Genomic DNA, 27,829 nt, shown 5'->3' with positions numbered 1-27,829 from the left:
GGACATTCATAGCTGGGAGGATCTTTTCGCTTTAAACTCAGTAGGTTTAGCAAAATTTGGGGCATTTTTGTAATTCCAGTGGTTTTTTGGAGACAGCTACTTGCAGTGGCTGACTAAAGCACCGGCCTACAGTAAGGCAATGACAAAGAATAGCCTGCCTTCACTGGACTATAAGCATTTTCCCTGTCTGATTTGGTAAAGCTGCTATAGGCTGGAGGACGCGCGGGGAGATCATTTAGCAGCAACTACATTAAAATACTTGGCGAAGGCTGATTTAAGGAATTTAAGCCCTGACCCTTTTTTTTTTTCGTCAGGAACGAGCGCCGTTACGTCGGAGGAGCAGCACGAGCCGGTATCGCAGCGAGTTGATGAGACAGAAAGCCCAATATTAATCTGCTCGATAGAGAAAATAATAACGCGAGAGTTTGCAAGTTGCTTCAAGACTGTAGTTGCAACTGTCAAAGGTGGAGTGGATACGCGCATGACCTAACACACATTACTGTAATACTGTACACGGCCGCCGAGATAATATCCGTATAAAAAACCGAAATAATCCCGAGGTAAGGAACCGAGGAGTGTACCGAAACGGACCGAGATTTGGCGTTTCTGCTGATTTTCCTTCGCTTCGGTTTCTTTTACTCTAACCAACTGTCTCGCAGCCGTCGAAATTACTGCACTAAACATATTTTTGTGCCTCCCTTTAGCTCCAGCCAGCGCAAGGATTTTTTTTTTTTACTCCTCCTTCGTAATAAAGTCGCCATTTTGCTTCACTGCCTATATAAACCATCCCGTATTCTAATATTTTTCCTCCAAGGAGTCGGCGACCTACCTATCTTTCCTGGCTATTTCTGCTATTTCTGGAGTGTTTAACGAGAAGACAGAGGTTGAAGAAGTGCCTCGTGGTGTACATATTAATGCAGGAAAGGAGGGGGGGGGGAGGCAAGGCAATTGGAAACAGGGAATAAGGTGAAAGTATCCAGGATTTCTTTTCATGTACAGACGAAATTGTGATTTCTCTTCTCCTGCCCTGCTCTTCTTTTTCTTCCACCTCGTCGTCGTCTGCAGAGTGGGGGGACCGGACGACGGTGACGACTGTCCGCTTTCTTTCAGGCCCCCCAACCCCAGTCTGGCCGGTCCGAGACGCACAGCAGGTGTGATTGCCATGTAACATAACATTGGTGGAAAGACGCCCACTTAGGTGCCTGTCTCCTGACCCCCTCCTCCCTCACGTGGGTGACCCGGGGCCACCCGGCCCCTGGTGCTGGGTGACTGGCCGACAGTTCAGGTAGGTGTGGCCGACCAAGAGGAAGAAAGTGTTGCACTGGTTTTCTTTACCACAGAAATGGACAACTCTGTAACCTTGTTGTTGCTGACACACACACATACACACACATACACATACACGCGCACACAAAGCATGGCAGCGTGCCACGTGCGGAGCTAAAATACTTCTTTCCAGGTTGGTTCGTCAGCAGATTGTGTGAGGAGATGTGAGTGGGTGTCACCAGGTTTTGTTGTGTCTAGCTAAATGTATGGTAATGTAGGGCTGTCGTTTAGTTGTAGAATTAATCTTTACTGGGAAAAAAACAAAACGCCAGCTGCAATGTTTGTTTGTTTTGTGCAAACGGCAGAGCAAAAGTTAAAAAAAAAAAAAAAAAGTGATATCCTAAAGAATGTCATAGCAATGCCCAGATTATAACACAGGAAGTAAAAATGCATGGTGGAGAAAAAGTATAGAGGGCACTATTGAAACTCAAATAGCATGCAGTTTCTCTTAAGGTGATTTACTGATCAGCTGTCTGTCTTACTGTTTCTCCCTCTCTCTCTCTCTCCACATCTGTTTATTGCTAATAGTTAAATGCCCTAGTTGTCTTCACACATCATGCAGGAACAGGAAGGTGTCTCAGGTGCAATATTTCTGCAACTTGCATCGTGCAGCGAGCTCGCCGTGCCTTTTAAAGACAAAATTTGTGAAGAACTTCTAACAGACCTGGAGCGTGCTCTCGCTGTGATGGATGAGCCGTCATCCGCTCAATGTAAAGTGAATAGCATGGCGTGTAAACAGACACCGAGTGACCCCCACTGGGTGACCCTTTGTGTGCTGTTGTAATTCATTAGGAGAGTGACACGAATGTGTGCTAAGAGAAAGCATGTAGGACCGTAATCAGTCCCACTTAGCATAATTAGCGATTGTCAGCCTTCATCCATTAGACTGTCCCATGGTGATGGGCACCGAGGGTTCAGCACACTGAGCCCAAAACTGACATATAGGCTTACTAAAGGATGATGGTGGCATGGCTTTTATAATGGATTGGTGGGCTCTGCTGTGTAATCTATCTAGCAGTCAACAAATAAGGATTAGTCCTCACTGAAAGCAAAAAAATAAAATAAAAAACTTCTGACCATGTGACCTGATGAAGACACGCATCACGACTTTTCATGATAAAGAACGAAGGCAGAGCTGCTCAGGAAAGGAGCTTTGCGTCCCCGCCCTCTCTCGCTTTGACTCACCTTTTGTTTAATGGGCAGAGCATGGAGTTAGTGTGTAAGTGGGAGTATTGATTTTGAAATGAAACATGGAAGGTCACACCCTCATTACCACCGCAGATGATGTGTGTGCCTCCACTCAGATAACCTTCAGTCCAACAGCAGCGATTGGCCGATGCGAAGAAAGTGCACGGTGTAACGAGGGGACGTCGTCATCACAAGCTATTGATGCAGTGGACATTGCTAATAATAATGTTTTGACAAGCAGTGGAACGGGATTAATGAGCGGCAGAAAGCATACGAATGTCGCCTGAAGCTGTCTGTATCTCCTGTGTTTGTACCCCCTCGACTACCATTGCAGGCATGGAGAGCCCAAGTGGCCCCAGGCTTGGGAAGCTGTCCTCGTCAGGGCTGCCAAGGGGCCGGACCCCCAAGCACGGACATCCCCAGGAGCCTGTCAGAACCATACCGGGCCCTGAAAACAACAACAAACACAGTGAGTGACGAGCTGCCACAGTTTGTTAAATGAACGCGGTGTGTGACTTTAGATCTATGCAGCGTTTCTTCACACGCTGTTTAAAATGTGAGAACGGGGAGAGCTCGCGTTTGTGTGATCCAGGTTTGCTCCTGGACTGATTCCAGGGTGAATTCCACGTGACGATGCGGCGTTAAGAGCATTGTTTGCATACAACATGACATGCTAACACATATGTGATGATTAGAGTGGTATGTTTGCGCATTTGTGTCTACATCCAATTGACTCTCCATTGGCTGGACTTCTGTAATTCCATGCTAGCTGTTCGGATCTTCAACGCTGTTTGTTGAGGATTTGATCAACATACCATACATATAACTGCCCCTGCTGCTTTTTGAATGGGTTATATTTTGCTAAGAATCAGTGGTCCCCCAGCCTCGGTGTAATTCTACCGCTCTCACCACAGAAGGGCCTGGAAACTACAACATTTTTCCTCCGACTGCCTTACAGTGAGAAAACCAAACAAACAAGTAGTGCCAAGCATTGACATGAGTGAAACCCCAAGCCATCTGGATGTAGATGGAAGATTTTGGAAAGAGAGAGCCGGACTGGGGAATTATGTTTCAATCCAATAACCAGCAGATCATCATGACTTTGTTAATGGAGTCAGGCAGACTTGGAAAACTGGGGCTGTTCTAATGTGACCCAGTTGTTTTGGTTTCTACAAAATAGCCTCTCATTCCCAGACACACACGGCACCCACACTACACTAGGTGCTTCAATTTGTTTTCTTTCCGAGTTAATATTCAGCCCCGTAGGCTGGATTTGCATGCCCGTGTGGGTGCGTGCATGTGTCCGCGCGTGCGCTCGCTGTGGACTGTGTACAAAGCTTGTTTTGCGAGACAGAACAAAGAATGCAGGAAAGAGTGGGACAGTTTATTCTCACAAATTGGTGAAAGCATTTATTGAATTGTTGTAATTTTCTGTCTTTATCTGGCTGATCTGATGATGATTAGCACTGTAGTCCGGCCTCGGACTCCTCGTCGTACGCAGGCTGCCGCCTTATGTGCTGTTTTTGCTCTTAAAGAATTTATTGCAGCAGAACACAGTGTATTTGAATGGCAGGTTTTTCTCCGCAGCCTCTCAGAGTTTTATGTTTTATCGATTTTTTTTAGACTTTATTACTCAATAAACAAGATGTGTTTATAAATCAATCAGGGCAAAGTTGGGAGGGAGTTTTGAGACTGAAGGCTAGAATTGAGTGAAACTCGTTTGGCTTAGGTTCACTAATGAGTGCCCTCGATGACTGTGGGTGTGAGTGCCTGTGTTCAGATAATGCAATCGCAGGTGGAGGAGGGTTGGTCCTGGTCTTCACGGGACTTTTTGCTGGTAACTTTAGACTCTGCTGATTCTGCTTGCCTTGCTTCATTTTCAACCGTCGATCTGCTTTGACTCTCATTAAAGAAAAGCTTCTCAAAAATACCAGTGCAGTAATTATATCAGTGTTTTTGATAATGCAAGCTTGTGCTAAGGAGATTGTTTTTTGTTAAGTCTGCTCTAAGGACGGCTTCCAGCACAATTTGATTGCATAAGATAAAAATCTACATTCCACTATGTTGTAGCTGAAAAATTGTCCTGTTTGGCTGGAAAGTTGCTCTTATCTGGAACATTACCAGGGGTTTCCCTCGCCATTAGAGTGGCTTAGTTGGTAACATTGCCAGTGGACTGAGTTTTATGTGATTATGGGGTTTGAAGATTCTCTAAGAACATCCAGAAATCTTAAGGGGAAGCACAAGGCTACTGGAAAACATGCAGAACCTAGTGCAACAGTAGGAATTGATTTAGACACAAAGCAGAGTGAAAGAAACGCATGAGGAATTTTAGATTTTCATTTCAAAAAGCACTCGATCAGAGTGGCATTTGTATTCCCCAGCCATCGCGCCGTAACTGGTGTGTGTTATGATTCACTCAGATGTAGTTCTGGCTAAAGCAAGAAGGTATTCATTGGCTGTGATTGGACTTTCTGCAGCTCCTCTCTTTGCATCAGAATCCTTTACCCTTTCAAACAATGCTTACTTCCTTAGCGTACCCGTCAGCGACTGGCTTGAGCTCGCGACGGCTAATGATGAGGAGAAATGCCACAGTGCTAATAATAATGAGCCTGGTGCTAGCTCGTCTGTCCCACGGGGGCGGTGAGCCTCGTTTTGGGGAAACAAAGGCATCAATATCTAAGGCTCCCTGTGGAGTTTTTTTCAGTGCTCAGTCTATGTCCGTTGCACACAGTGTGCTGTCCACATAACCAGATACCACATTATCTGACCTCCTCTCGCTGCTCCCTTTTCATTTTTCGCTCCACGTCCATGGAAAGTTTGGACTGTTACACCTCACTGTATTATCATTTCTCATGTCGGGCGTCCTTGTCGGAAACTTTGCATGATGTAACAATGAAGAAATCCTGTCTGGCTGGCTTGTTTTTTTTACTTGCGGTTTCCTGAAATCCCTCTATGCTTTCATACATGGAAACAAAGACTGCAAATTGGGTTTGTGTGCTTTCCTAGAGTGGTGTGGTTGAGCTGTCACCTTGCCACACCAGACAACTTGCAGGAAAGGATGTGGTCCTTGAGGGTGACTTGCTCTCTCTCTTTGTGTCTCGCTCTCTTTTTTCTTGCTCTCACTTTTTTTTTTTTCATATTAGCATCTTATTAGAGCTCTAGTTTTGTCATTTTTTCTGCAGCAGTGTCTGAGCTGTTAAACAGCGTACAGTGAAAGTATTTGGACAGAACTAATGCCGTTCTGCCAAATGCTTTAGGCAAGCCCTTTTAGCACTAACTAAAGCTATGGTGGGTAATGTATTTAACAAGCATTTTTTGTGATATTAGTTGAAATTCTTTAGCTGTTACAGACCTTTAATAAGCCCATCCAATCATGCCATTCGGCCTGAATGTCATGATTGGATGGCCTACCTGCCTATCTACCTACGTACCTACCTAGCTGCACGCACTCTGTCCGTGCACCCAGTCTTCCACAAGGCTCAGCAGATATATTGCTAAAGCTATAGAGAGCTAGTCGCATTACATGCTATCTTGACAACTGTGAGCACTTTTTACATTTTGATAATGTTTGGTGTTTTTGAGACGGGAGGTTGTTGGATACAGTTACCGTTGACAACAATGAGCTGCACTCCTCTCCCCAGTACTCTCTTGTGGACTTGTCCTTCGTGTTTGTGTGTTTTTGTGGAGGGGCTTTGGAGGGAGGCCTGAAGGGAGGGGGTGGGATTGTTCGGTTGGATACTTTTAAAGTCTAGCTTACTGTTGCTGATCTCTCAGATGTTACCAACTCCACCTTTAACGCAAGCATAAATGAGTGTGTGCGTGTGTGTGTGTGTGTGTGTGTGTGTGTGTGAGAGAGACCATCCTCCGTCACTGAGAGTGGTGCAGTACCCTGTGTGATCCCAGGACACAGTCTTTCCATTGGGCACGCTGTGTGCATGGTGCTGTCCTTATCAGTGTGGAGGAGGTCTGCACAGGTTTATATGATTGTGCTTATGTGTGAATGCGCCAGTTTGTGCTGGTTTTGTTTGTGTTTACATGTCCGTGTGTGCGTGTGTGCCTTCGTGCGGGCAAGCATGTGTGTTCACAAATGACAGTCCACCACTCTGACTGCGGGACCTTCATTTCAGGCCCACAGACACCATCTGCTGACCCTGCACATTTGCCTCAGCAGCAATCTCTCGCTCTTCCTCTCTATCTATTGCTTTCCCACACTTCCTCTTGCTTTGTTGTCCCATTCTCTGCATATAACTATCGCTCCTTTCCATTTCATCCTCAAACCCCTCATCTCTCCCTTGTCTCACTTATTAGGCAGTATTATCAGCAGCAGTGAATCACAAGGCCTCCAGTCTCACTATCACTGCCACCTTCCATTCCATCCCTGCAACCCTCTTCACCGTACTCCCACCCACTATCCCCACTTCCCATCCTCACTCTCCTCATGTCTCATATTTCTTATAATTTGTAGTACTCGCCTGCCGAATCCTTGAGTCTCCCAATACCGAAAGATGAAATCAATAAAGGACTATAGATCGGAGAATGTTTGTTTTGGGATGAAATTGAATTCTGGTGCTTTTCTCAGCCTGATGCTGCATCTCGTTTTGAGGAGAGTCCTTTGTCATCTTTGTCACACCTTTATTTGGCAGACTTGAGGATGGCAGATGAGAACGAGTAGAGGGAAATGGGAGAGGAGAGAGATTGAGTCGGTGAGTCACTGTCCATAAGGAGGGCACTGCAAACAGTCTGGAGCAAGCATTGTCTGTCTGGCTCGCATATACTGTACTGTATACACTGTTGCATAAACACATGCCTTTTTTCATGGCTGCTGCTGTATACACTGTGCGTATACCACAACATGGCTCAGTGCACAAATGGAAAATCCACCGTGACGTATGTATATTTTTCAAATTTTCCGTCCATTTAAATATGTTTTATTTGCTTTGCTTTGAGTTCACCATCCCCCAGGAATTCACTGGCCACATATGTGGACAGTCATCCGAAGCTGTTGTGATTGGATGTCACTAAACACGCTACTGGCCGCGGGCCAAATGGGCATCAGGCAATAGATTAGGTTTCCAATAATATGAAGCATGGAGCTTTTGTGGAAGGCTGTAAAATCAATGCAGGTCTGAGGAGGCTGTTGAGGTACTGTGAGTCACCAGATTATGTAGCAGGAATCTCAAGCCTGAGCTCTCTCCTTTCATTTGGCTGCTTTAAGTGTGGTTTAGTGGTGCTACTAAACTGACAGCCTACCGCAGGTCTGTGTGGTGATTCCCGGCCGCTACGCCAAGTGATTCCCTGTATAGTAGTTCAGACCACTGAGGGCAGTAAAAACTGTTTTCACTCAGGACACTCACTCTTCCGAGAGTGGCCACCAATTACCAGTTATTTAGTAAGAAGATCCCCCTCTCCAAGTGTGTTTATCACTAATTCATAGAGCTGCACAAACCTTGAACTACAGATAAATTAAGACAAATAGATGAGAGCCACTATATGGAGAATTACTATATTTACATTAAAGAGTACATCGTCACAATGCATGCTGGGTTTATTCTTCATATATGTTGCAGTCCTCTGTTGCTCCTCCTGAGGTTTCTTGCATTTTTTCCTGCTAAATGTTGTTTTTGTGGAGTTTTTCCTCATCACAGTGACATGGATGAACACCTTATGTCGATGCAGCCAGTCAAATCTTGCATAAAGCATTCCATCCGTTCCATCCCTAACCCCCTGAACGACAACCCGCATTAGCTTTCCCGCTTAAGTCTCCTTCTAATTACAATCATGAACACATGTCTAGCCCTGCACTTTAGCTTGTTCAACGAGCACCGAACAAACATTCACCGGGTAAAAGTGTGCTGCTAATGTCAGTTTGCTAATTAGCTGCTTAGCTGCAGCACATTAAACAGCATGTGAACATACTCACAAATGTCTGGTTAGGTGCTGGTGTGGTCTTTACTCTTCAATACCACTAACAACACGCTGTTTCCCCGTGACATGTCGGCTGCAGTGCAAGTTTCTTTACTCTGTATCCTGTTCCCTACAGTGTTACACTGCCAGTCAGCCTGCCAGCTGCTCAAACACAGACGCTGACGTACCCCTCCAGCCAGCTGAGACTAAAAGGAGCATCTCTGATATTATTTTGATAATAATAATGATAAAAAACGATGAACAACACGTTAAAAAACACATCAGCATTATATTTGACTACAAAAATGGATGACTAAATGTTATTTTTGTTGGACTTTAAATGAAGAAATAGACCTGTGAAATAGATAACATCTTACTCATTATATCTAGCCCAAAAGTTTAACCCACTGTGTCATTATTATTGTGTCCTTTACACTTCTGCTCCACTGCAATCCACAGGCAAATATTGTACTTTTTACTCCATTACATTTATTTTGCAACTTTAGTTCCTTGTTATTTTGCAGATTTACAGTAGTTTAATAGTATAAAATCAGTATAAAACTTTATTGATCCTCAAGTGGAAAGTAGTGAAACTATCTTTACCAGCTGCAGCATCAAAGTGATGAACACATTAATGCATCAATAACTATAAATCAATAATAATAATAATAATAATAATAATAACAATAATAATAATAATAAATTATTCTGAAATATGTCAATATGCATAATGAATGCTACTTTTACTTAAGTACAAGACCTGAGTACTTCTTTCACCTCTGCTCACAGAAACACTGAACATCATACAAAGTAACATGATGCAAAAAGTTCACATTTTCTTCTTTACAATCATGTTTAAGTTGTTTTTAGTTTTTGTGCATGACTCCCTAAAACAAAGCCTCTTTACTTGGGCCTCCACTGTAACACTGACTGACTTAATTTACTATTAAAGTGAAATAGAAAAAGGCGTATTTTGTACTTTGCAACAGCTTGGTTTAGACATGTTTGTGTGTGTGTCTCAAGAAGTGTATCTGTATAAGAGATTACTATAGATACACAGTTATCCAGGAAGAGAGAGAGAGAGAGAGAGAGGGTGAGAGAGAGAGAGAGAAAGAGGAAAAAACAAAGACAGAGAGTGAGAGCCAGACTCACTGAGAGAGTCTGGTTTTCTTTCAGTTAGTGTCTGGGTAGCAAGAGTGTTCTGGTGCTGCTCCACCTCTCCTCTTCTTACTCACTGTCTGGAATCAGGCCTGACTGGGAGGGAAGTATGGGGACGTCTCCGAAGAGAGGTACGTACATGATGGGAAGATTTGTACTGTGTGTGTGAGCCTGTGTGTGTGTGTGTGTGTGTGTGTGTGTGTGTGTGTGTGCATAGAAAGAGAGAGAGAGAGAGAGAGAGAGAGATGGAGGAAATTAGAGTACAGGATGAAAAATAACATGCAGGAAGAAAGGAAGTAGTAAAAGTGTGTGCGTGTGTGTGTGTGTGTGTGTGTGCGTGCGTGCGTGTGTGGCAAAGTGCTGCTAAACAGCATGCGTGAGAGAGAGAGAGAGAGAGTCGTGAGGAAACTAAAAGTGAAAACACACTGGATGAACTTCAAAGCAAAGATGGCAGTAAGGTCCAGTGGTTGCATTCACTGTAAACCAGCGTAGCTTCCACTGGAAGGAGATGGTTCCGCTCTGTCTGTGTGTTTACCCTGCAGTGTATCCAGGTGCATCACTGTCTCCATCTATTGTCTGTCGAGTTTGAGGAAGTAGCGATACTGAGTCTTATGTCTACGCGGTTGTGTCAGTGGTGTTTGTATCTGTGTGTGTTGTCTTTTCTAAACTACAGTGTGCCTAAACCCCACTGTGCAGACGCAGACAAAGGCTCCTGTGTGAGTGTTTGTCGAGGAAAACAAATGACTGTTCTGTGCGTGCGCCTGTGTGTGTGCGTGTGTGTCTGTGTGTGTGTGTGGGTAATGTGTGCACCCTTGCACTCAGGGGGAGCAGTTGCAGGCGTAGCTAGGAGAACTCAGAGGTTATTTGAGATCATTAGGCAGCTGCCTGCACTCCTGGGTCCTGACTCTTCTCTTCTCCTTTCTCCTCTTGTCTTCTCTTCTCCTCTGTCAGGATTAACCAGCATGGAGCAACAGTTGCAGACAGCTGGGAGCGAGTCATACTCTGACATTAGTTGAACAGCTGTTTTATCCCCGTGGCCTGTGCCTGAGAACCGGGGGTTTAGATTTGACACAATGGGCCTGCTTTGTTTCATACCAAGACAATGGTTGTGATTGCTGGAACATCTGAGCGCGTTACCCGTACTCAAAGCAAGCAAAGCAAAGTAAAAGCCACTGAACACATTGTGTTTGCATATTTCACCCCAGGAAAAACAAGTCTGCCGTTGTGTATTTCATTTTTACAGTATGTTTGCACCTGCGCTGCTTTGGCTTGTGTGTGTGCACAAGCCTATTTGCATTGTAGCCTTCTACATGAGGTCCTGATTGTTCTGCTTGCTGGAAAGAGGCCTCTGATAGTGGTAACTAAGACAAGTGGATCTTATTCCCATAGCAACAAGAACATATCTTTTGCAAGAGCAGAATTCATTAATTATGCCTTTCTTTTACAAGACCTTTATTTTCTAAGACAGGAATTAGAATGCATGCTCAATTTCCTCCTCAGCACAAGAGCTGCACCGCCGACTGCATCACCTCTCCAGCTGCTACCCAAACAGCTAATAGAGAAATGCTCTGTCGCCTGGAGAATATTAATACACTCATATCTATGTGCACACATCGCACTCACACACACACTGGTAATGGTTTTGTGTACTTGTTTGTGTGTATCAGTGTGCGCTTTTATGCATGTGTTTACACCTTGTGTCACGAACTATTCTCAAACACAGCCAGCAGTGCTGTGCTGCTTCTCATTCAATCTTATTCAGCCCCGCCATATTTTCTTCTCTACCTTATTATTGCGAGTCTGAAGTAAAAGATTACATATAATCCGTCAGCCCGTGTTTGTGTCTGTGCTTGAGTGAGAAACAAAAAGGAGACAAATGAGGTAGAAAAGGAAAGTTGATGCTGTGTAATAAAACGCAGAGGGAAATGAGAAGGGGAGGTCATGGTGGGTTCAGCCTGGAGTGCGCTTTCACACACATCAACATCGCTGACACAGAGAGATGTTTTTTGGGTTGAAGGCTATCCTTTTGCTGGCATGACCTGTTTTCCCATGAGCAACGATGGCTGGAAGTCAATTCATTTATTTGATGAAAAATCCTCCAACCATCTCTGTAATCCTCCTCGGCACACGGACTGCTCTGATCCAGTTTGGGACCCGCCACAAATGGGCTGCGCTGGGCATGTGCAATCCTGTCGCCGCCTGTCAATAAGTTTTGCACGAGAAGGAAGCAGTTTGGCAGACGTAATGTCATGTTGCTCAGTGTGGAGAAGTGCGACACATTCAAAAGAAACCCTGTGCAGGACCACTGCTGCATTGCACTTCACAACAAAGGGCTATCATCTCTGCTTCAAGTAGCTTCCCTGTGACACTTTCTAGATCTGATATGACTGAATAGGCTCGAGCGGCGCCCCCGTCTCCTGCTTGCCTCGTTTCTTCCGTCGCTATCCGGCCTCGCCAGATCAATGCAGGGGAGAGCACATGTAAAGATATATCATTGTGAGGAGCTGAGCACAGCCTCAGCTCCCACCTGCAGCACTGCCATTCAGTATTCTGCTTGGTCAGAGGAAGAAGTCATCTGCCTCTGCAATTCTCTCCTCTCTCCCTCAGCATCCTCTGCCCTCCTCTCCTCTCTGTGTCAACCCCCCCCCCCTCCACATCCATACACTCATCCTCAGCTCTCCCCATCTTCCCACCCTCTCTCAAGTAGCACCGTATGGAGGAAATAGAGTGCAGGGCTGATAGTGCAGAGGTCTAATTGTAGCGGAGAAGTGAGCAGTAATGAGCCAGCACAGTGCCTGAAGTTCACACGGAGAAAGATGGGGAAGGGTGTGGGGAGGGAAAAGGGAGGGAAAGTGAGAGAGCTACACACAGGGTGAGAAAAGAGGCAAGCAGCGGTATGAGAGATGGAGGGTGGGAGCAATAGAGAGCAGAGGGAGAGAGCTGAGGCAGTCGGTCTGCTGTGTGCTGTGTCAGAGGTTCACACAGGCGCTAGCAATTTATAGCTGATCTGTTTGGCTCAACAGAAGGCCTTCACTGCCCTCTCTCTCTCACACACACACACACACACACACACACACACACACAGAGTCAGGTTTCCTGCACTTCAGAGGACATTACATTGACTTACATTCATTTCCTGGAGACCTAACCGTAACCATAACCACTACTCCTAACCCATAACCCAGCCTAACCTTAAACCTTGAGTCTTGACTCTAAAATTTTAAGATTTATGTTAGGGGGACTTCATTTTGTCACTAAAAGGAAGGCAAGTCAGCAGATTTACATCCCCACAACATGAGTAATACACATCTACTCTCACTTCCTCTGTCTCTCACAGCTAGCATCTTAACACTTCTCACAAGCTGCATATTTTTGTTTTGGTCTTATGTGTTCACGTCCATATTTAGTTTGAATATGCGAGCGGGTTCAGGCCTTTTGGAGGTTTGAAAAAGTATTTAACTGAAGTTTAATGCTTGTGAAGCTTTGTGAAATATCAAGAACATATGTGGTTTAAGTGCTAAGTCAAAGGCCAACTTGTCCTGCTTTAGATCAAGAACATAGCTTCTAGTTTTCTGCATCGTAACGTTACCCCTTGTAATTAAAATGTTCTGTTCTGTGAATGTGAAGCACTGGCAGTGCTCTGCGCTAACTCAGAAATGGGTTTTCTCTCTCATTTTACCAGGTCCGGTGTGTGATGAGCCAGCAGAGGGGAAGAGGAAAGGTCGTCCGAAAGCAGAAGTGCAGGAACTGAGAAGCATCCCTGTGAGTATCTCTCTTTGAACTGAGTGGGTGTTTGAAGTGGGCTTCATTTTTTTCCCTGCACAGAGTAGGCAGCTCCCCATGAATATGCACAGTATACAGTACAGTATAGCGATAATCCTTGCTTGTATTGAACTCTCTCTTCCTCACCCCCGAGCAGGCCCATATGATAGTACAATGGAAGGAAGAGTTTAAGCGCCGCTCCAGGGTTAAGTGTCCGTGTTCAGGCTGCTGGTTAGAGTTTCCCAGCATCTATGGCGTCAAGTACCACTATCAGCGCTGCCAGGGGGTGAGTCACTAACCTCTGTTTTTTCCTGCTGTGCGGCTATTTTACCGCATGCTTCAGATTAGATGTTAACAGTTAAGACATTGGCCAAGACGAATGACCGTAGCAATGAGTGATCAATTACCAGTAAAGTTTAAACTTTGAGAGAATTTCAAATCCTCACCCCAAATATTTCGTGATTATTACATGAGCTGTTGGGCTGTTTCAAGAACCTGTGATTAGCCAACTGATGGCTTCCAGTTAAGGCTACCTACTGTCATTTTGTTTTGCGTCGAGAGGGAGCTCACTCTAAATCCCCTCTCCTCATGTCTGTGTTTGTATCAGGCCACCGTAGCTGAGAAGCTGAGTCACAGCTGTCCCTACTGTGAGGCAGTGTTTGCCACAAAGGTGCGCCTGCAGAAGCACAAGCTGTGGAACCACCCAGACAGGGTTAGTGTGGAGCCCAAGGATGAGCAGCCCAAGCTTCAAAAGACCCCTGTCAAGTTCAACAGCAAGAAAAGGTGACTGGGATTTAGAGCTCACATTTCCACATAATGGTGTTCGTAACGTCATAATGCTGACCGCCCAAACGGGTCCTTCCTCGGTCTATGAATTCAGGCCCATGGAGAACAGTCCCCCCTCTCCGGTGTTCTTCAAAGTGAAAAAGACCCACGAGATGTCCACACCTTCTCAGAACGGGGAGCTGGCCCACCAGAAGAGCGAGAGGAAACCGCACAGCCACAGCCAGCATTCACAGCAGATCCACCAGTCGCAGCCGGTCCAGCCTCAGTTCCAGCAGTCGCAGTCCCAAAGCACGTCGTCCGATGCGGGCGGCAGTGAGAGTGAGGGGGGCAGCCTTCCCCCTCCTTTCCCTGATGAAGACCCAGAGCGAATGAGGCACAGTAAGATTACAGCGTATCTTTTGGAGTGGACCACGTATTGTCATTATATGCTGGCGCTGTATATGTTTGACCGTTACTTGCTCTGTGTTTTTCTCTTGAGCCAGGACGGAAGCAGAAAACGCCTAAGAAATTCACCGGAGAGCAGCCGTCAATATCTGGAACATTTGGATTGAAAGGTAAATACGAAAGACGACGTTCTCTCACCTCTTCCTGTTATGGAGAGCAAACCACATTTTCTAATGAACTGTCGCCCATAACAATCAAACACTGGTGTGGAGTCATGTCCTGTGGCTGCCATCTTAATGAGTGAATAAATGAAGTTGTGCAGAAGAGATTGTTACTATGTGCTGGCTGATTCATCCTTGATTACTGGCAATACAGCAGCCCAGAGGTTCCCTGTGATTCACCAAATAATGGAAACTACAGGAGGACATACACTCTCCAGTCACTTTATTAGGAACACCTGTTCAACTGCTCGTTAATGCAAATATCTATTCAACCAATCACAATGCAGCAACTCAGTGCACCAAGGTACGCAGAAGAGCATCTCTGAACACAAAGCATGGCGGACCTTGAAGCAGACAGCAGCAGAGGACCGGACGACCTGCCTGCCAGCTAAGAACAGGAAACTGAGGCTACAGTTAGCATAGAAGATTGGAAAAATGTTGCCTGGTCTCATGAGTCTCGATTTCAGCAGAAATATTTTGGCGTTAACAACATGAAAGCATGGATCCATCCTGCCTTGTATCAACGGTTCAGGCAGGTGGCGGTGGTGTAATGGTCAGGGGGATATTTTCTTGGAACTTTATGTCTGGTACTGCACTATTATTGTATTTTTATGTGGCAACTTTTATGTCCAAAACAAATTTCCCAAGGAGCAAATGAAGTAATCTTGAAACGGCCCCCACAGTCACCAGATCTCAATCCAAGAGAGCACCTCTGGGATGTGGTGGAACGGGAGATTGGCATCATGGAAGTGCAGCCAACAAATCTGCAGCAACTGGATGATGCGTTCATGTTAATATGGACCCAAATCTGAGGAGTGTTTCCAGCACCTTGTTGAATTTACATCACAAAAAATTGAGGCGGTTCTGAAAGCAAAAGGGGGTCCAACCCAGCACTGGCCTGGTGTGTCTAATAAAGTGGCCACAGGGTGTCTGTACCGCAGCTTGAAGCGAGGAATGAGGCTTGTGGGTTGCACGCTCATTCAAAGAACTCTTCTTCATCGTGTGATCGGCTGCGTGAGTGATTGTGAACGCTACCTACCGCTGCGGATCAGTGGTGCTGGTCTTTTAATAGTGATAATGTGGCGGCTGTTGAGGTGTTTCATATGCGACTAAATGCATCAGTGACTCACACACCAAGCACACATCACACACAGCTTTTCCAGTCTCCCTCTCGTTCTGTCTCATTCATATGCTCAGTGACTCATACAGCATACACAGGGCTGTAAACTACTTACCGTCACTTATCAAACAATTCATCCACAGATTGCAGGACTCGCTGCTCTCTCTCTCTCTCTCTCTCTCTCTCTCTCTCTTGCTCTCTTTCAGTCAGCCTGTCACTGATTCAGAATAACTCTATAACGTCCTTTTCTCGTTTCTCTTTCTCTCTCTCCAACGGTTTTCTTTTTTCACATCCAGTATCAGCTTTCCTTTTTTTAGTGTTTCTCTTGTTCAGCAATGTCCTCCATCTGTCCCGCTTTGCTTGTATCTCTCACTTTACCTTGAATATCTTCAATGGGTGTATTAATTACTTCCATGACTGTGTGTGTGTGTGTGTGTGTGTGTGTGTGTGTGTGTGTGTGTGTTGTAGGTATGACTAAGGTGGAGGAGAAGCTGAAGGCGGGCCGTGCGAAGAGACAAGAGGGGAGTGGGTTCAGCGAGGAGCCCCAGAGAAGATCCACTGCAAGTCAGTCCTCAAGGAAAGACCCAGCCACGACCAGCTCCGGTGAACACATAGATCAGTCTTTAAAATGAGTCTGAATGATCTGAATGATGCTCAGAAAATAGGTTAATTGACTAATTGTTGCAGCACTACTATGATAGCCGTCAGGGATTATTTTACAGCAGTGACTCACTCAGTACACATCATCAACTGTAAGACAAAGAAATGGGAACACTTAGTACACAAATGTAAATGTTGAACCCATAACGACACCATGCCAGTCGTATTTGATAACTGACAGAGTGACACTGCTTCCACATGTTTCTCAGGGGCTGTTCCTGACACCCAATGGCAGCGAGCGATCTCAGAGCGAGGTGAAGTGGTGTGTCCCACCTGCTCCATCGTCACCAGGAAAACAATCCACGGCCTCAAGAAACACATGGAGATTTGCCAGAAGGTCAGTGGGTGGCACGGCTGTCCGTCAGACTAATGTCTCAGTACAAGCTTGCTTTCACTGCCTCTGGAGGAGGCTGCCTGCCCCCAATCTTAAACTACCGTGTAATGCCAGTTTACATATTGACAAAACTTTTGTGAACCGCAAATATTATCCAACTTTTTTTTCCCCATCTGAGTATGAAATAAAGATCTCTCAACCCAGAGCTGCAATTTCCACATTTGATTATAACTCTCAGTGCAACGTTATTAGATACGTCTCCCTGAGGACTCCATTGTGTGGAGTCTAGGGAGCCTTTACAGTAATGTTATTGATCAGGCAGTATCTCAGTACAGTAATCTCAACCAGTTTTCTCATGTAATATCCTTTACTCATCTGCTTTGATATGAAAGCTAATATCAGTTGAAATGAATCAAGGGGGTGGACACTGCACACGTCTGTGGTTTGTTTGCATTGCACTCAATTGTGGTCTGTAGTAAGAAGATAGGGGTGAAGAACAGAAGATGTAAATCCAACTGTACTATATAGAGCTTTATCCTAAGAACAAAGCGGCTGGAGTGGTGCAGCAGCCTCTAGGCCCTCAGAGAGCGTCTTCCTACAGCCATTTTAATGTCTCTTTGGCCCAATGGCCCGTGTGACTCTATTAAAGTGACAGTCTGCCGTTAAGCAATGACTGAATCACCACATTACCGCTGGGTCACTCACCATCAAAACACCTCTGTCCCTGAATCAATACTGAAGCGAGGAGAGAAACCTATGAAAAGGAACACCGTGTGTTAAATTGGCTTTTCTGGTTGATATGTCCAGTTGCTTGATATGTCCTTTGTCCTTTATGTTGACCAAAATTGCACACTAATAACAAACTCTATTAGGTTACAGATGAAAGGTTGCTATATCGATAGAGCCAATAAAGTGTATAGCCAGCAATAGTGGATTAGTTGTCAGTTTTCTTTCATAGAAATGTTATTTGATCCTCTGTTTGGCCTTCGACCCCTGCAGCTCCAGGACGCCCTGAAGTGCCAGCAGTGCCACAAACAGTTCAGGTCCAAGGCCGGCCTCAACTACCACACCATGGCTGAACACACCACCAAGGTACATCACACACACGTACACATGTGAGCTAGTAATTCCCAAAGTTTGCTTTTAAACAGTGGCTCTCTGGCTTACTTATTGATCAATCTTTGCCCCCTAATCCATCACCCAGTAGTCCAGATGAGATGCTGGGGGGACTCAGAGCGCTTATGTTTCACCACTGTCACACTGACCCACTGAACAGGGTAGTTAGTTACTGGACACCACACCAAAGCCCTGCACCCATTCAGGAGCAGGTCAGACTTGTGAGCCTATGTATGGACATCCACCGTATGCTGCTGCTGGCGTCAGCTGTCTCTGCGTTTGATGAGGGGTGTCCTGCATGTACATATCAGCGCATGTAGGTATGCATACAGAGTCGAGAAACATTTCTCTTGAGCCATGCTACGTTTCATCTTTTGCATAATCATTGTCAGCTGCAATGCCCTTCTCTAAAAAATGTGATCTTGATGTTTGTAAACGATCATACACTTGAACTGCCGACTGGTATTCTTGTCCTTGAAGTGCTCACATTTCTGTCTGCAGCTGTCTTAACTCTGGCAGCAGAGAGCTTCATTAAGATATTATCATGACACTCCTGCATTAGAGCAATGGTACTGCTATGAAGTTTGCTGAATAATTCAACACTGCCTGTTTCAAAAAGTATCATGAAAGATTAATGAACGTACGTGCATCAAACCTCGCAGCGTGTTGTGTGCATGTTTTTTCTTTCCGGGAGCACACTTTGCACTAGTGTATGATGTATGTGCACATGCATGTATATATGTGCGAGGGCCCTTGTCAGTTTAATAGTGATGATAGATGACTGTGCCATCTGTGGCAGCCGAGTTAAACTGTTTGATACTGTCATTTGTCTTCAGTCTGGACCTGTTGTGCCCTGACCTATTGGCAGCATTCCAGTCCAGCAGAGCAAAAGACAGCAGCTATGTGTGTGTGTGTGTGTGTGTGTGTGTGTTAACATTTAGATGCTCAAGTGTTTCATCTGCAACATTTCTTTCAGATGAGACGATTAAAACTTTTGTGACAGGAGGCTGAAATCATTGTCTTAATTCTGTGTTAGTTTGTTGCCGTCTGTGATTGCGCTCCAGACTCAAGTAGCTGCTGATCAAAGACGGCGTTTGTCATTTGCAGGTGTTGTGCTCATTTTTCTCTTTTCCATCAACACCAGAAGGATGTAGCACATTACTCAAAAATCCACAGACATACCCATGGCCCCTTAGCAGTGTGCTTTTCCACTATTATGCCTGTATATTCAGTAAAGTTCGTCTTAATCATGTCATGTATTGCCGTTGATGATATGTGTTGTTGAAGTGTGTTTGGGGTCATGTTTTTGAGCAAATGCATTGACATTTTATATGTATCATTGTTAATTCAGTGTCATTCAAAGGTATGAAGACAGTTTTTGTGTCTTTGACAGGACAAAAGAGTTCTTTCTTGGTACAGAGGCTCATGCTCGGTGTCTTTTTGTGGCCACAGTGCACAGCAAGTGCTGACCAGCTCGGTCATCTGAGGACATTCTCACAGAGATGCTGTTTCTGTAAATGCACTGAGATATTGTGTTTTCCATTGTTCCAGTCACTTGGTAGTACAGTAACTTTATATGGGCATGGAAAATGTGTTCATATACTGGAAACTGCAACAATTATTTCACTGATTCATTTAGCTCACTTAGCTCTGTCCATGTTTCTGGCTGTTTTACCATTTGCGTTGAATCTCTTATTCATTTTTCATGAATCACTTCTACTCAAAGCATTTTGTTCTTCTTGTCTTGTGAGCGGAGCTGTGAAATTGTGATTTGATTTTTTTTTTTTACGTGATTTGACACGCAAAAAAAAGGAAACCACGGGACTAGCGTGTTGTCAGTGCAGTCACGTGTCACAGCCCCAGTGCAGCGTGGGGAAAACAGGGCTGACAGAAGGACAGGGGTCACACACTGAGTTTGACCTTGATGTTGCTGTTGCTACTGTGATAGTGCCGCCTATTCTCTCACTCTCTTTCTCTTGTGCTTGCTCTTTTGCTCCCCTTCTGTCTCTGATAGAGACGTTAAGAAATCATGCCGATGTTGTTTCATGGCCCCCCCCCAGTGTAAATCAGTGGCTGAGCCGGTGTCTGTTCTCTTGCCTGGAGGCTTGAGCATGATTTACTTGAAGCAGTGAAGTGTCTCATTTCCTACATACAGCACCTTCACAGAAAGCTACGGTCGTGTCTCAGTCATCTCGCTTCTTTCTTGTGTGTTAACACATAAGAAAACTCATGAAGTTCGCTCCACTGGGATCCCTCATTGAGTCCAGACTCTCTCCGGTCCCTTGCGCGCCTCCTTTTTCTCCTCCCTGGCAGCCCTGCCATCTGTTGTTCTGGTCTTGGCTGGGGTTTGGCACCAGCCCACAGTTGAGTGAAAACACGGGTTTGACAGTTGTCATAAACATGCCTTGAGTAACAGCCTCACCATGAAACCATTTAATGATCCTGGCACAGTGTGAACACCCGAGATGGAAAACACATTTTCATCACCATTTTTTTTTTTTAAAGTCACGGGGGAGAGGGAAGTGTCGTGGTGGCGCACGCTTACGGGACGTTTTGTTTGTTCCCCCTCAGCCCTCGGGGAGCGAAGGCCAGACGGGCGACAAGCACAAGGAGAGAGAAAGGCTGCGCCGAGTGCTCAAACAGATGGGACGAATCAAATGTCCTAGTGAGGTATGCACTCCCTCTTTCTTCCCGTGTCCCTTTCTCTTTTCCTTCTGTTATTCTTTACTACCCTTGCTTTCTCGTGTCCTTCATTTCCATTTGTCTGACTTTTCTGTCTTCCATGTCACATTTTCCTCTCTCCTCATCTGCCAGTTTCGATTTTGTTTCTCCCTCTTCCTCAGGCTCCTCTTTTTGTGTCTGCCTCCTTTTACCTCTCTCCCTCCTTTTTTCCTTTATGCCTTGTTCTTGACATGTTGCCCAAAACCACATCAACACTCTGCTTCCCATTACTCACACTAGAGTGCAGAAGGCAGAGAGAGGAAGAGAGAGAGCTGCAAAAAATAGACTCTCTACTGTGACATGTCCTCACACTGAAAAATGAGCAGTTTCCTCCTGTTTCCTCTGTCTTTTTAACATTAGCCGCAAACTATTAACCAATTGCAGTAATATTGTTCCATTAAACCTACACTTCGTTCCACTTACTCAATTTCCTGCTTAATGTGTTTTCATTCTGTCTCATTTCTGTCACATGCGTCTGTCTGTCTCACACGATCACACAAACATTATGTGTGCAAATACACCCACATATATAGGGCTGTACAGCCCACTTTTCCAGCCTGATGGGCTACCAGTACCACCAGAAACGTTGTGGAAGAGAGTTCTCTGACGATGAGAGGCCTGTGTTTCTGTGTCAGCACTGTGGAAAAACTTACCGCTCCAAGGCTGGCAGAGACTACCATGTGCGTACCGAACACCCCTCGATTATCACCACCACCATGACAGCCACCACCAACAACAGCAAGGATAATGTCACTGACACAAACAACAACACCGGCAAAGAGAGGGTAAGATCATCTTGGAGGACAGTAGTTATGATAGCAGACAGACCTTTCTATGTTTCCCTTTGTTTAAGTAGATACTACTGTAATAAGTAGCCAAAGTTTACCCACATTTTCCACTGAAAGAAGTGTCTCCACCAGGTGGTCTCTGAGGAATCTCCATCAGTAGGCAAGAAGGAGCAAAGTCAGCCTGAGAAGAAAGATTGGCAGGAGAAAGCACCATCCGGGCAACCTAAGGAGAAGGAAAGAGAAGCCAGGGACAAGGACCGGGAAAAGGAGAGGGAGCGAGACAAAGACAAAACAGCACAGAAAGAAAGCCAAGGGGATGACTTTGAACGGACCCCCAGCGGCAGAGTGAGGCGCCGGTCAGCTCAGGTTGCAGTGTTCCACCTGCAGGAGATAGCAGAGGATGAGCTGGCCAAAGACTGGGGCACCAAGCGCCGCATCAAGGATGACCTGGTGCCTGATAGCAAGAGGGTGAGCACAGAGCCCGGATACACACAGGATTCCTTGAAGACATGTAGACATAACAGACGTAAACGCAGTCATAATCACCTCACACACAGGCACGGGCATGGACATAAGTAGACACTACTTAGTACCAGCACACACTCACATACAGCAGCACAAACAGGATTACACGCTGACATGCATCAAAACCAACATTTACAGGAAGAAGCTCCACACAAACACCAAGTGCAAGTGGTAAAAAGTGATAAATATGCCCCCCAGTCGCTCTTTTTTTTACACACATACTTTAAAATTGTAACAGGAGTACTGATATACATGTTCTCTCTTGTATAGTTAAACTACACCCGTCCTGGCCTCCCCAATTTCAGCCCAGAGCTACTAGAGACTTGGAAGAACCAAGTGAAGGAGAAGGGCTTCATCTGCTGCACCAATGAAGTAAAGAACACTCGTTTAATGTCTCACCATATATAGAAATGACTCCTCATATTTGAACTCAGCCAAACATTGATTCAGGGATTTGTCTCAATATGGAGCTCTTGGTTTATAATAATAAGGTTACTGATTTCAAAGGAATCTTTATCTCTCTCTTGTCTCAGAACTGTGAAGCTGTCTATTCCAGCGTGTCGGGCCTAAAAGCCCACCTCGCCAACTGCAGCCAGGTAGGAACGCTCACCTGCAGCGCAGCCAGCGACCTGATTACTTTTGTCTCTGTAGACGCTGTAGTGACACACACACATGGAATTCCCACAGAATTTTAACCCAGATTCGTACTTCAGTTCACAGTCGGGTCAGGATTGCTCTTATCATGACCTCTGTTTCTATTTCTGTTGTGTGTGCGCTTTGCGTCTGTAACCTGCTTGTATCACTGAAAGAGAAAACAATGGAGTACAAAATACAGCGATAAACATGAACAGCAACCTGATTTGACAAAAATCATAAAGTTGAGAAATAACTTACATGTGACAGCAAAGCAACCTGAAAGGTTTGAGAAAATGAATGCACATTTTAATTTCTAACTTAACTTAATCTGGTTAATAAGAGGTGACCTGTGGTGTTCATGGAAACGGCTGCAGCATCACCAGGCAGGCATTGCTGTCGAGACTGTTTTGAGCCGAATAACATGTGTATATACACTGTGTGTATGTGTGCGTGTGTTGCAGAGTGGTGGAGAACTGGGCAAGTACACTTGTCTGATCTGTCAGAAGGAGTTTAGCTCAGAGAGCGGTGTGAAGTACCACATCAGCAAGACACACTCACAGGTGGGTCAGTTTGACTTAAATTACACTTTAGTAGGCAGAATTTCCATTTCTGTTACATACAGTAAGAACCAGTTGCAGAAGGAGGTACACTGATCTTGCGATAACACGGTGTCAACTTGTGGGGAAACCTGATGCCTGTGTTGTGCAAACAAGTGCTTAACTTGTGGGAACAATTGAAGCACAGTAAAGAAGAAAAATAACAACTTTGCCCCACAACAGAACAGCTTGCTCCCACAAGGTTAAACATCTTAAATAATCACCATCTTCTCGGACTTTGCGGGCTCCATACAACAGTATTCATATATGCCTGTTTGCCCTGATAACGCTGTTCCTTCTTCAGAGACTGAGCCGATCACTAACAGTATGTTTCATTGCCTCAGAACTGGTTTCGTGCAGCAGCCAGTCAAGTGGTTTCCAGTAGCAAGAGTAAAGTGCCAGAGAACAATGGGATCAAAGCCGAGGTGAGGAACGGTGCCACCACTGGTAAGAAGAGGGGCCGCAAGCCCAAAGAGCGCCCACCTGTCGTTGCACACCTCCAAACAAAAACTGAAGCACCTGCCACCACTCAAAACTCAACCCCTGCCGTGAGCCCTTCCTCGGGCCCGCAGTCCCCCACCCTGATCCCCGACCCAACGGACAGTGCTAATTCAGGCCTAAACAGACAGCCCGCAGCCTCGGCCGCCAGACGAAGCAAACCCAAGAGGCTGTCACTGTCAGAGTAGCTCTGCTTTTGTCGACCCAGGAGCCAGAGAGGATGATTACTGTAAATGTTATGCCAGGAAGCTAAAAGACCTTTCTAACTACACAAGGACTTGGCACTGAGAAGAAAGTCAAATCAACCATTAGGAAATAACACATTTAGTACAGACTTCAAATCTTGGTTTTGAAACCCCAGAGTTCCTGTGTCTACTGTTATAAACAATACTCATGTGACAGTAGTGTTTTATTTATCCATTCCACTTTTGTCTCCTTTTTAAGGCACACATTTCAGTTTCTGTACTCACAGCAGGGGTGTCAGTAGAAATCCAAGAGAAAATCTTGACTTCTACATGGATAGCGTTTTCTAAACAGAGGTAGTATTCCAAACAAACGCAGAGAAATTCTCTCGACAAGATTCATGTTGTGTTGGAGAGGTTTTAAAAAGGATATTCTATTAGCATGGTGAAGTCATTTAATGATAGCTAGTGTTTTCACATTTTTTCACAGATATACTGTACTGTGTACATAAACAATATCTATATCTATATATCTATATACTCAAAGCAATGATGCCATCTGTCATTTTCAAGCCTGACACGTCCAATTGGATCATGAGCAATCAGAATTTTTGCAGTGTGTGCTGTAGTGCAATGTCGTTTTGAACTTGATTTTTTAATTTCTTTCTTTTTGTTTGTTTGTTTTTTTTTTTTTACTTTTCATGTTTCCAGTAAGCAAATGTTGTATAAGCTAAAATGTTGGTCAGTCGTTAATCATATTCCACTCTGTTTTTCCGACAGCTTTGTGGCTCATCATTTCAGTGACATTTCTTTTTATTTTATCTGAATCACATGAGGATGAAAGGTGTCTGCTTTTACGACCGCAATTAAGTGTCAAAAGATTATTTCCACAGTTCTTTTACACTGAAGTTAATAAGCAGAACACCCCAGAAAAGAGTGATCGTTTGAGATTTCCATCTGTAAGGTATAAGTTAGTTATGATAACACTTGATATGGCATTGTTTAATTGATTTTAAACAAAAGGAAACTTGAAGCATTCTGTCTAAAATAGGACTGGTAAAGCTAAATGACGGACAGAAGGGTGAATTTTGTGTGAAGCTTGTTGCACCATTGCAGCACAATCAAATGATGTGACACCATTTTAAAGGAGGCCATATTTTGGCTACTGCTTTAGCTTGAATCAAAGAGCTGAGGAGAGAATTAAAAAAAAACTATCTTTTATAGAGAGGTTGAGGAAAATAATCTTTTATTAAACAGAAAAATTGCAAATGAAGATTCACATGTAATGATGTATATGAATTAATTCCTGGATGCTCAAAGTTATTGCCTTGCACTTTAACCCTTAACCCTTCTCGCTCCCCTCTTGTATTTTTGCACTCCAGGGGTGTTCAACCTAACCTAGTGGCTGTCAGACAGCAGCAGCTGGAATATTTTATTCTGAAAGGAAAAATGAAACTAGAGAAAAACTAAATTTGTCTTTACATGGGTAATGAGCAGCATGGTTAACTCTTTCTAGATAGAATCTGCAATCCAACACGACCGTATAATTATGACTCACCACATAAAGCCATAACTGGTCCTGTTGAATTTTAAGGCTGCTCTAATGTTAGTTTAGCTTCAGATGAAATAATAATAATAATAATAATCCAATATTATTAAATGACTTTTCAAATCTAAAATGTGTGCAATCAGAGAATATTTTCACTTTAAAGTGTTTAAAGTAGATACTTGAATCCACAGTTATATTAACGATTTGAGCAAATGAAAACTCCATAAATATTTGATTTATATTTGCAGTCTATGTCCATAAAATAATGACTAGCTTGCTTAAAAAAGACAGATCATAAATCTATTTTATATTCTCTTGTGTGTGTTACCTAGATAGCAATGTGATAGCTTTGGATAAAGTTGTGATGTGAGGATATTCTGGTGAGATCATAAGGGTGCTTTACTTGCCACTCTACCTTAAGGACCTGACACATCAGTAAGTCCACTAATCCATCCTGCCATTTCCTCCTAACTGGCAAGACCTCCGAATTTTGCACCAACAAAAGTCAATGTCATCGTTTAAATCGAGCACTGATGTCAGCAGAACATTTCCAAGAAGCGTTGAATTTGAAGTTTATGTGTCCCAGGTGGTGTCGTCTCTACGCCGTGACCTTTTATATTGTAAAGCAAAGATTTGAGCTGAATTCCTCCATCGTTAATCAGCTGATGGAGTCCATTCAGGTGGGGATGATTATGCAAGCGTCCGTCTCTGTTAGCGAGACGGACCTTTATCTTCTATCCAGGATAAACTGACACAGAGGAGAAGTTAGACAAGCACTGATTGGCCCTCGGACCCTTTCGATGGGAGTTGTCCGGGCCTTGTGTGTGTGTGTGTACAAAACAGTTAGCACCTTTGTAATGACTGGATGTCAGAAATGGTAACACTTTTCGTTGAGTGTTATGCTGTGGCACAGAATCAGTTCATCAGCTGCTTGTTACTCGTTTCATTAACGTCACATTGACTGTGTTTACCTGACAAGCTTTGGTGTTGCAATATGATAGTTAGGCACTGCTTTTAACAGTGGGTATTTTATATTTTATCACACCCTTTACTATCTGTCTTCCTATGATGTGGAAAACACATATCTATCCCGCAGTGTGAGCTAACTGCAACATGTTTAGAGAGTACAGCAATACACCATATTTAGCTGGTTTTGTTGGCTTGCTGATATTTTGATATTGACGTGTCTTCTCAAAATTGTATGGCTTTTTTCACTCCCCTACTTTTCTTTGTTTGCTTTGAAAGTGCTTTTTACATATTACGAAATCTAAAAAAAAAAAAAAAAAAAAAAAAAAAAGTGAAAAAAAAATGGTTGAAAAAATTTGTAGACCACAAAGAACATTGTAGGCCAATGTGTCGGCATACACTGTTATTTTATCCATTTTGATGATGCACATAAATTGAGCTTTTTCAGTACACAATGACAAACACATTGAAAGAGTCCTTTATTATTACCTATTCAATATGGGACAACAAGGCATATGTATGTGTGTTTGTTTCTGTATTTAGTGCACTTAATATACCATGAAATAGGCTTGAAATAGGAGTGTTGTTGGAGCTTTCTAGTTACCCTGACTGTGTGTGGTGTGACTTTTGTACCTGGGGAAACAGCAGGCTCAAGTGTCTTCCCTTTGTCAGCAATGTTATTTCCAAAACCAAGGTTAATCCTTAGAAATCCCCTTAGACAGCCTGAAAATTTTACCCTTTTATTTGGACAACAGTGGTTCGTTTTGTATGCTACCTACTTCAAAAGCAGGAAATGGTATCCGCCTCTGTTGTCGGGGCCATGGTGATGAAACTGTCGAGAGTTTTAAGAGATGATGTTGTAGCTCATAACTGGTTATGATATATAGGAAACAGGTGAAATGAGACTAATGATGTATTAAAGATTTCCCTATCTGAAATGAAGCTGTATAGAACCTAACATAGGAGGCATCAACACCTCCTTTGAGTCTGAACTGTTACAATTTTTCTCCCAAACTTGTTGTATTACCTGTGCATTAGTATCCCTCAACTAATTAATAAAAGTTTGTTGACTAAATTGTGTTAACTGTGTCAACTTTTAAGTAAGTTTTGATAGCTGTGTTGCTAGAATAAGTATGCAAGTTTTGACTTGTCAAACACAGGTGTAGCTAATATATTTAACAGATTAGTAATGGCAGAATTACTTTGTGCCAGGTTTAGGGGTTGTGGTTTTGTACATGCTGACTCACACATCTAAATGGAAGAGAGCCATCGTTAATTAAACACCACCTGTGATCGTCTTGCTATGACAATCCAAAAGTCAAATGTGAAAGATGCTTATTGCTAAAATGTAATCATAAAAATAATAATTTGGCTTTCATAGCTACAGCAGACTCTCTCCCAGTGTTAAC

At 44.0% G+C, this 27,829-nt stretch overlaps 1 protein-coding gene across 6 annotated transcripts; it reads left to right on the top strand.

The window, feature by feature from the left end:
• Window positions 1-189: 189 nt before the first annotated feature.
• znf512b (zinc finger protein 512B) lies at window positions 190-27,495 on the top strand. 6 transcript variants are annotated; one of them, XM_076740211.1, is made up of 18 exons: window positions 323-464; window positions 1,066-1,285; window positions 2,849-2,983; window positions 13,259-13,338; window positions 13,496-13,624; window positions 13,946-14,121; window positions 14,219-14,502; window positions 14,607-14,678; window positions 16,318-16,452; window positions 16,719-16,846; window positions 17,843-17,935; window positions 20,531-20,629; window positions 21,316-21,465; window positions 21,601-21,936; window positions 22,264-22,365; window positions 22,527-22,589; window positions 23,091-23,189; window positions 23,570-27,495. In XM_076740211.1, exons 3-18 carry the CDS (start codon window positions 2,851-2,853, stop codon window positions 23,909-23,911), a joined length of 2,421 nt encoding a protein of 806 aa, XP_076596326.1. In that variant the 5' UTR covers window positions 323-464; window positions 1,066-1,285; window positions 2,849-2,850; the 3' UTR covers window positions 23,912-27,495. The 6 variants fall into 6 exon arrangements, with proteins under 6 accessions (XP_076596324.1, XP_076596326.1, XP_076596325.1 ...); XM_076740210.1 differs by having other exon boundaries at window positions 461-560; XM_076740208.1 differs by lacking the exon at window positions 323-464 and adding an exon at window positions 486-560 and having other exon boundaries at window positions 21,214-21,465.
• The last annotated feature ends 334 nt before the right edge of the window (window positions 27,496-27,829 follow it).

Source organism: Chaetodon auriga, chromosome 10 (assembly GCF_051107435.1).
Source record: "Chaetodon auriga isolate fChaAug3 chromosome 10, fChaAug3.hap1, whole genome shotgun sequence".
In the NCBI taxonomy this organism is placed as follows: domain Eukaryota; kingdom Metazoa; phylum Chordata; class Actinopteri; order Chaetodontiformes; family Chaetodontidae; genus Chaetodon; species Chaetodon auriga.
The sequence above is the reverse complement of the archived record's forward strand: the minus strand, read 5'-3'. Positions and strand labels throughout refer to the sequence as shown.